Source organism: Beta vulgaris, chromosome 2 (genome assembly GCF_026745355.1).
Source record: "Beta vulgaris subsp. vulgaris cultivar EL10 chromosome 2, EL10.2, whole genome shotgun sequence".
Classification (NCBI taxonomy): Eukaryota; Viridiplantae; Streptophyta; class Magnoliopsida; order Caryophyllales; family Amaranthaceae; genus Beta; species Beta vulgaris.
The window spans coordinates 45,110,174-45,120,260 of record NC_079203.1 but is presented as its reverse complement, the minus strand read 5'-3'; the positions used below and the strand labels follow the sequence as shown (position 1 = coordinate 45,120,260).

The following is a 10,087-nucleotide window of genomic DNA, read 5'->3' as shown; positions in this document are numbered from 1 at the left end:
ATCTCGAGTTTTAATTACATTTTATTAATAACTAATCTTGATTATTAAACTAAAAGCGTCCTATTTTAGTAAATAATGAACACTAAATTAGTTTTAATTATATTTCTAAGTTATATATGTTAGTTTTAACACGTATCATAAGTAACCTACTAAACAAGTCACAAACAGGTTAAAACTCAATTAAAAAAAAAGAAACATACAAGCTTAACTTTTTTTTTTTTTGAAAGAAAGAAAAGGGATTTCATTAATATTTCGCTAAACGGCACTTACAGGTCATTTCTGAAAAACATAAAATTCTAATAGGAATACATATCACCCTAGAAATGTAAACATCGCAGATTTGACTTAATTTTGCCTTAATAAAAATCTTCATCTGAAGCAATGCAAGCTGTGAGTCGCTCTGGTTCGGCATACGATCTGCAGATGCGGAAATTTTGGGATGAACGTACTCCAATAGTCTTCCATAATTTTACAGAAGTTGTGAAACCCTAATTTTTCATGTTGAATCTCGAACTTCAACCAATGAGAATAATTTCTCATACCTAAAAACAAAAGAACCATACTCACAACTCCCATAGGGGAGAAGGAGATTTCCAAAACAGAAACTAAAAACCCCATAAAAGGGTTTGAGAAAAATCTCATAAAGAGATACTAATTTATTGAACAAAACAAAAGGGGCTTATCATGGATGATGAGGATGACAGCCCCCTAATTGATGAAGAATGAAGGGGTACATACAAGCTTAACTCAATCAGGAATAATCAAAAGATAAACTTAAAATGAAAAGATAACGCAAAGATTGACTTATGTAAAACAATTTTTTTTTTAAAAAAGAAGTAAACTAATAATAATTGACTATTTAACGATGAAAATCGTTAATGCCGGAGAAAAGAAAAAAAAAATTTTCAGTCGGTATTGTGGTAATCAAAAAGCCAAAAACCTAGAAGGGTAAAACCCTAGCAATCTAGTATCAATCAACCCTTCTACCTCTCTCTCTCCTCCTGCAATGGCGTCTCGTTATCGTTCCATCTCAAGACCAACTTTCAATCTTCTCAAATCCACATTTACCCAAAAACCCACTTCTAATTCCATCCCTTCTGTTCGCCCTTCTTTCTCCTCCCCTTCATTTTCAAGGTGCACTTCTCTCAATCCTAAAAAAAAAAAATGTACCAAAAAAAAAGTTGCATTTTTTTTTATCAAAGATTGAATTTTGACATTGTAATTTTGAATTTTCAGGGTTTTATCACAAATGGGTGCAGTTCAATCTCTTCTTCCACTTCACTCAGCAGTATCTTCAGCTCGTTTGACATCTTGTCTTGGCATAGATTCAACCAGCTCAAGATCTTTGTCTCAGGGTATGCTTTGCAGTGCCAATCCAGGAGTTTGATAAAATCTCTTCACAAAATTCTGTGTTTTATTTCAATGCATCTTGTAAGCAACTTGATCTTTGTTATGTTCTAGTTGTTATTATTAGTTTCATTAATTATATTGCATTGTGTTATAGAAAACCCTGAAATGTTTCTGTCTGTTGTGTTGTCATATACCCCTTGATAATTTCTCTGAATTCCTGAAGTTCGCTTCTTTTCGATTATGTTCGACTGCTTTTAACTTGTCATTACAAATTTAGGCGAAATTGAGACTGCCCCTTATGTTGTAACCTGTGTTTTAACCCTTTTGAATGTGGTAGCTTATATTGACTTCCTGCGTTATAAGGCATGTTGACAATAAGTAGGGGCTGCGATGTATCGTATGAATTTATTGTTTCTTTCCTTGTGTATGTTAATAAGTACTTCTACTTATTGAAGGATGTACAGGGATGAGTTGTCGATCGAGTGGAACATGTTAAAAAGGAGGGAGATGAGGGAAGATTGGTTCAGTAAACATTTGAAGTTTAGATGTGGGTTTGCCAGTCATGGGGTCCGTCTAGGGATGTAATATAGGGCAGTTGAAAGTGTGCCTTGTTTATTGTTTTCCGGACTCAATGAACCTGTTTTATGGTGCTTCAATTACTAGTAGACCAGTAGTATACTAGTGTTTTTGCCTATTGATTTTATAAGTTTCAGTTCAAGGTCTGCATTGAAGTGTGAGAAAGACTCGAGTGTGTCATATAAAATTAGGGTTGGCAATGGGTCGGGTTGGGTCAAGATCAGGTTGGGTTGGCGGGTTAGAGGGTTGAGAACCCCTTGATCTAACCCGACATGTGTGGGGGCTGACGTGATGTCTGTCGAGTGCCGGAAGGTTGAAAATTTCGACCCATTTAATTAAACAGGGTTGAAAATTTTACCCATTTAACTAAATAATGGGTTGGCTTTGGGTTGGGTTGGCGGGTTGAGTAATATTTTGCGAGCTTTATATAAAATGGGCTATGTCTTACATATTTAACAAGCAAGAATGTGGAGTTGGTGGATAAAGCAACATCAATGGAACTCATTTTGTCTCACGTGTATGGTCTATTCCAGCTAGGTTCTTTAGATTCTTTTGACCTTTGAACTGATTACTTGCATGCTGATAGACCTAGCAGAAGTAGAAAATATTGAATGCAAGTATAATTTGAAGAAATAAAATGAACAGTTTATAAGTAGAAAATAGGTCGTTACTACTTCCCTTAGGATCAAATAAAAGCCCTAACTATACACTTAAGCTAGTCAAATGGTTAAACCACGGATTCAAGGTATTGGTTAAGTAAAGTCGAAGAAAACGTCAAGTTTTGGTTAAACCACGGATTCAAAGTATTGGAATCACAAGAAGAAAAAACACTAGGATTAGGAAAACACCACAATCACGATTTATATCCAAATACAAAGTAGAGCTGTGGGGATTGACATGCTAAAGAATATGCTAATAAACAATCCTAAACACCTCTAAAAATTTTCTAAGGGAGTTTAGAGTCTAATTATAGCAACAAAACTTATATTTTGAGGCGTTATCACCTAACTAAGCCAATATAGGAATCCAAGTCAAGTGGTACATAACAACCATTCAATCATGTATGAAGGTCAACCACCTAAAAACAAGTTATTAAGGGACAACAAATGGATCGAAAGTTGATGGAGCTCACATCAACTAAGTCACAAACAACATTAATAATTGAAATTGCATAAATCCCAAGCATAACAAACCCAACAAAATGGGCCAAAGATGAACCAAAACGACCATAATTTGCTTTTTTCAGTCCGCAATTCGCCGGGGAATTAAGTAACACTAAATTAAACCATGAAACCAAAGCATGAAAATGATGCGGGAGTGGGGAGAGGGGGGAGGAGTGATGCGGGGGAGGGCATATGGGGGTGTTGCGGGGATGAGGGAGGGAGGTGTGGGGGGGGGGGAGGGGGAGGACATGGGGCTTGGTAATTGGGTGGTTAGGGTTTAGGGTGGGGGTTAGGTGTTAGGGGGTTAGGGGTTAGATTTAAGGTTTTGGGGTTAGGATGAGAGGGGTTAATTAGGGTTCAAAGGGTTAATTAGGATTAATAACTAACGGAATTATGATGTCGTTAGTCATTAGGGGTATTTCATGCATTTTGTTGAAATAGTAAGGGTACATGGTGTGTTTTTAAAACAATCCCCATGAATTTTGAAATACCACCCCGGGTGAAAAAACCGTAAAAATAATGAGAAAGAAAGACATGATCGAGCAGATTACAAAGTAAAGTCAGAAATTCAAATAAAATTGTCACTTTTCATTGATTTTCAATCTCCAAAAGACACCTTTTAAGCCAAGTTTTCTCTCTCATACGCAGCTGCACTAAGAGACTAAGCTTAGGGTTATAAAATTCTGGATTCTTCTTTCCAAAATAGGGTAAAGGAGTACTTAACCCCCCTCTAGTTACAAATGTCGTAAAGGAAAAGAAACACGAAAAAGTGTTCAATGGACACTAGACTGGGCGGGCTTCAAGGGACCCAAGCTGGCCGAGCTAAAGAGCCCGAGCGGGAAGCCCGGACGGTATACAGAGAATTGACGCCGGCTGCTTCTCGGACAAGGACTCTTTTTTTATGAAGGTGGTAGAATGTTTTGCTGCTTAAGTGCTCGGGCAAGCGGGCTGATTGCCCGGGCGGGGACCCTAGCTCGGGCAGGCTTCTACAGGCTTGGACAAGCTTTTCGGCTTCTTGGGACAAGCTTCTTTCCTTTTTGCTTCCCTTTAAGCTTATAGAAACTTGAATTCTACACATCAAAGATCAAATGGGAGAGTAGGGGGAAGGAAGACAAATACAACTATACAAGTATATTTGTGCTAAGAGGTAATTAAATGAAATAAGAGGTGAAATTAAGGGGAAAATGAACTAAAGAGGAAATAAACTAAGTAAATAGCCTTCATATTAGGAGTGAGATACCCCTTGCGTTTTTTCGATTATTTTGGAAGACCTTAAAGTTTGGAAAACTACATGACACCCTTATAATTAAGTCCACAAGTCACACATGACCCCTCTGTGAGTTGTGCAAGTTGTTCTCTTCGAATTAGTTTTTGGCATATGCTACTGCATTTGATAAATTAAATGATGCTGGTTCGTCAAAAGTGTTACTCTTAAGTCTAAACACACTTTTCAACTAAAGTGGTGAAGGGGGTGGTGGGTTAGGGTTAGGGTTAGGGTTTGGGTTAGGATTAGGGTTGGCATTATAGGGTTAATTAGGGTTTAACACAGAAAATTAGGGTTAATGACTAACGGCGATTAATGCCGTTAGTCATTAAGGGTAACAAAAGGTTTTGTACCTGGATTGACTACGTATTTCCAATATCGAATCAATAAAAGCTAAGTCAGAAGCAAATTGTAATATAGAAGAATGATAATAGGTTATGGAAGAGGTGGTTTTCCTAGAAGCAATCAAGATACTGTATCAAGGCTTACTGAAAATGCGATTTCAAATTGTCATTCCTCTTGAATGAAATTGTTGGGAAATTTTTGTAATTATGACCTTCAATCTTGAGTGAAATTCTTGTAGGATCAAGGAAACTATAGAAAACTTCCAGACCAGAGCCTCGCAACTCATCTCTTAGACCACATTCCCCACAGATTAATTGAAGTTGATGAGTAATACCCCAATTTTTTGGTTTTCCTTTCATGAAAGAATCAAGGACAAACCACTTTGGACAACAGCGAGGGCGTGAAAGTTTTAGATTCATTCATTGACTTAGAAGCAGAGGAAGTTATGATAGGTAATAGGTTTGAATTGAATTAGGTTAATTCAGGAGTATCCTACCGATATTCATGTATGAGTAACATTGGCTTTGTTGTGTACGTTACATTCCATGGGTCTGAGAAGTTCATTGTCAAACCGTGATGGACAATAAGTGGAATATACCTAATATTTTGCTGCTGAATACTGTTTTGAAGCATCACGAGAAGTGTGAGACAAGCTTTTCAATTGAAGAATATCGAATGACCGTGGTTTCCTCTGTTATATGGGATCATGATGTTAGAGGGGAAAAGGCTAGTCTGAAATTTTATCTAAGTTAAATTGCTGGTGGGAGATCAAAAAAAGGGGGGGGGGGGGTTGGCTTACCATGCTTTTGGCTTATTATATTGCTATCAAATGTAGCCTTAACACATACCATGCTGCTGTCTCCAAATAGTTATAGACACTTGGATGCTTCGTTTACCAATATTTACAGTTATATAATTTGGTGAAGAATGATCTCCTGTGCCAAGTACCATCGGTAGACGGGCTCGATGCTTAATGCCTAGACATATTTGTAACCTTTGAAAGAATTATTTTTGGCACCATATAATTATCTGACAAACGAAATCTTTCTTTTATTAATTATCGTGCCCTTATCAATCAAGGTCTTTGGTGCTTGGATTAAGCATTTAAATATTAGTAGGGCTGGGCTCTTTTTTACTTTGGCTTGGACTTTAGGGTTTTCCCAGTCGTAATTTATACATGTTGGATCGTGACAATTTGTTGATTTCCCTGAGAATAGAAGACTGAATTTATCTTGCTCCAAAATTGTGGTGGCGTGCTTTACTAAACTTAGTTGCTTCACATTTGAGCTGCTTATTAAATTGTGATACAGAATCATTAATTTCTTGTTTCAGCTTCTGTTGACAAGATATTTTCTCCTTTGTTGTTCATGATTTGTAAATAATGAACATTGTGCTTGGAAGTGTTAAAATTAGGTTCTTATCATGTTGATAATGATGGCATTGGCGGCAAATGGAAACCGAGCAAAAGAAAGTCTTTTCACACTTGATGTAGCTTAAGCTTCATGACTCTTGCTTTAGTAGTTTAGGATTCGTTGTTGTCAAGCTTCTGATTTACCCCCTTTATCCATGAATAAAAAGCGGATTTGATTTGAGGTCTACAACTATATAAAACTCTTTACATCTCCAACATACATACCAATGTAGTATTTCTTTCATATCTTAGCTGAAGGTATCGATAAGGACAATATGGGAAACCTCCAAGATTTTGATGTACTAAATGTATGAATGTGGCCTATGGAGTATGAATTTAGGTTGGACAGGAGAACCTTACTACTACTGAACTGCTTGCTGTCTCTCCACATTCACCAATGCATAAGACATGAATCTTCTGTACATTATATTAGGATTCGCTCTAAATCATTTTCCAAAAATTGAAATATGTTTATTACCTCATGATCACTTCATTTTCTGCAGAGCTTGGTCTCAGTGTACCTCGATAAGATGGGATAATAGCCTGGAACTAGAGGATAAATACTTCAACAAGCTGCAGCAGGGCCGTATAACCACTGTGAAGTTGTTCCTGACAAATTCTGTATGCAACACCACCATGCTTTAACATTATCATATTTCAAGGATATGAAGTATATTGCTAGACAAATTTTGTTTTATCTTATTGTTGAATAGCGATCCAGTGACTGATAAGTTTATCATAAAAGGTTCTTTTAGGCCATTTCATTTTCAGGCAAACTGAAATTTTCATGTGGAAGTAAAAATTTCTCCTATTCAAGTTTGAGAGTCCAGCGATTTGCTGGTTAAGCGATATAGCTGGATGGCTTGCTTTGATATCAAACTTGTGTTTCGTATACATTAATTACTTAATTACTTGCATGCCTGAATGTCCCACGTATAATTGAAGTACCTACGTACGCCTCAAAGCTGGTGTGCTCCACTTGCTAGCGTGTGGCTGCACTTCAGGCACTCTGCGCGTGATTCATGTACTTCATGACTGGTTCTATGCCAGTGAGTGTACTTTTACACAGGATGTAGAGTTAAACATTGCGAGAGGATAACCATTTGTTATGAAGCACTATATTAGAATTGATTTTGCCTTGTTGTTATAATGTGTCACGATTGAACTTTTAGGGTTACCCGCCAGATTTGACGAGGTTTGCTGTTAGCAAAAGTCGTAAGAGACTATTTATCTTGGGATGAAGGGATCTCAAAAACTGATATATCAAAGTACAAATGTGCAATATATACTTGACACTCCATTTTTTTAGATCTACCATTTTGGTTTTGACACTATTTTTATATTTCACCTTGATCATCTTGTTGGATTCATTTCGATATATATTTTCAAAAAATCTACATTTTACAATTTTTATTTATGTATAGTTTAATATATTAATGCTTAAATATTAGCTTTGAAAAACGTGCAAAATAGGAATGGTAGATTAGAAAAACGGAGGAAGTACAAAAATAGAATTGGATTATGTAGTGTTTTTTTTCAAGTCATTCCGGATTAAGTTGAAGTGCGGGTTGGTTTGCTTATGGTTTCATGGCCCAAATTTTTGGTTGGAAATGTAAATCTAGTTTCTTTCGCGATAATCTAGTGGGCCATAAACAATAACAAAAATAGTACCAATCAAATCCTTGGTATTCTATCTATATATTTAAACAACAATCTGCAATTAAATTACTAGATATTTTTTATGATACTTTAATATTTCTCAATATTAAATATCTGCAATTTACCAAGTGCTCCATAGCTTTATGAGTTTCGTAAAATATTAGGTTCAATTTAAAAGGAAAAGGTCGAATTTCTTTCCAAATTTGTTAACATCTTCAACTTTTTTTTGAGGGAACATCTTAGAGATTGTATAAATTGGCCCATCTTAAAGATGTAACGCAATTTTATCCATTATTCGTTGTGAGCAATTTTCTTTTAAGGAAAAAAAGAGGAGTGACAGGCCCAATACGTATGTGCATGTGGGGATAATAATTTTCTGAAGTTTCTAACATATATAGAGGCAAATTTTGGTTGCTTTCTCCGAGAGGAAAAGAATGTCTTGATTTGTAAGTCTGTAATCTTATAATATCCACTTCACCCCTTATGTGTACATGGTGTAATCAATTATCATTTAAACAAGCAATACTTTTTGTTTTTACTTAAAAAAAATTCCCTTTTAGTTTATTACCCAAAATCTTCCATATTTTCAAAATTTACGAAAATATTGCATTATGCTGATGTAGTACAACCGTCGTATATATAGTCTTTTTATCCTACAAACCACTTGTAGATTTATTAGGTACTGAAAAAGCTTGTGTAATATAGTAGTGATCGCCAATCGATTACTAATAAGGAGTTAATTTGATTGAATATTGCTATTGGAGTTTTATTTCTAACTTATACATGTACGTGAGTACGTGTCTACGTGACTAACATTTGACTTGTAGTTAATTCTCAATTAATATATGTTCGATAGCAAAAATACTCGCGAAAGGACTTCTCCCTTGTAGTATATATTAAGTAATTTTTGTTGATATTTTGTCCACAAGCATACATGTAGCTAGTATAATTACAAAAAAGAAGGGTAAGGAAGAAGATAGTTGTAGAGGGAGTGTAGTGACTAGTGAGTACTCACTACTCACTACTGAGGTATCTTAAAGAAGAGGAGAAGTGCACGTGAGACAGAGTGGGAGAGAATAGAGAGTGTTTGATGGATTGAGTTTTGAGATAAAATTTGTCTCCTTATCTTTACAAATTGCAACACTTTTAGTCATTGTTTTCATGTTTCCTTCCTTTGTCAAACAAACAAGTCTTCCCTTCATCACCTTATTGCATGTGGACCTTCTTTAATTTTTCTCTTTTTCTTTATTCTCCTTCCTTCTTCAAGCTACATGTAATTGAGTACCAACTACTATACTTTGTATCAATACCTTATACGTCATTATCAATGTATGTATATCTACTCTCATTTAATTGTACGGATAGATAAATACTATCTAACCCCACGTGTTTATTTTTATTTACTCCACCTTTTTTGTCCTCATTCATTTGTAGTATTATATATTTATGTCATTAAATCCAACGTTGCTTTTGGTAGTTTTATTAATTTTACTATTTTTCATGAATTTTATGCAATAAAAAACTCTTTCGTCCATAATCAAGGTAACATAACTAGGTTAATATATATATTGTGTTATGTTTATTGATGAAATATGAATTTTACCCTCTGAATTTAAAAGGGGATAACCTAAGGGGAATATTCAATTAAACTCGCTTTATTATAACTTATTTCATGAAAAAGAAAGTAAAAAAGTGATCTTAATATGTACGTTAATTAACCTCAAAAGAATATAATTAATTTTCATTAGTTTCAGATAGATTCTAATAATTAAGTTCTACTAATTTCAAATAACAAATTTGGCTAATAATATAAATTTGTACTAATATGTACAAAACAATACAAACTAGAGCAAGCTCAAATTTTTATTGAGAAATCTAAGAAATGAAGTATATTATTTAGTCACTTGAGTGTAACAATGTAAAACTCAATGTACTTAATTAGTCACTTTTGTATGTACAAGCTAAGAATCTTCAATGATAGATATCTAAGAATGTGAAGAGTGTTAGGTTAAAAAATTGATTGACTTACTATACCATAATCTTACAAGACAATTGCTAGTGGGTCTTAGAACAACGAAGACATGTTGACCCATAAAATTTGAAATAAAAAGGAAAAAGAACTAAAACATGTACAGACAACCTCTTTAAAATGATGAACGTGAAAGTACCCAGTATCCGCCATGCATGGAAACCCATCTATATTTTGATTTTTGAGACAGAAATCCTATTCGAATACCATTCTTATCTGATCATCATGCATCATGTTTAATATATAGTATGTGCATTTAGACGCTACACTTAGAGCATAACCAATGGTTG

General features: G+C 35.0%; 1 protein-coding gene across 1 annotated transcript; it reads left to right on the top strand.

Annotated features, from left to right (window-relative positions):
- The first annotated feature begins 885 nt into the window (after positions 1-885).
- LOC104885514 (protein NONRESPONDING TO OXYLIPINS 2, mitochondrial) lies at positions 886-6,988 on the top strand. The gene is made up of 3 exons (XM_010670201.3): positions 886-1,134; positions 1,237-1,355; positions 6,613-6,988. Exons 1-3 carry the CDS (start codon positions 1,007-1,009, stop codon positions 6,636-6,638), a joined length of 273 nt encoding a protein of 90 aa, XP_010668503.1. The 5' UTR covers positions 886-1,006; the 3' UTR covers positions 6,639-6,988.
- Positions 6,989-10,087: the final 3,099 nt, after the last annotated feature.

Bases quoted from the DNA above. Each gene is read 5' to 3' on its own strand.
- LOC104885514 (XM_010670201.3), top strand. From the start codon at position 1,007: ATGGCGTCTCGTTATCGTTCCATCTCAAGACCAACTTTCAATCTTCTC. The intron at 1,135-1,236 runs GTGCACTTCTCT...TTGAATTTTCAG, and splicing joins TCCTCCCCTTCATTTTCAAG to GGTTTTATCACAAATGGGTG. The intron at 1,356-6,612 runs GTATGCTTTGCA...CATTTTCTGCAG, and splicing joins CTCAAGATCTTTGTCTCAGG to AGCTTGGTCTCAGTGTACCT.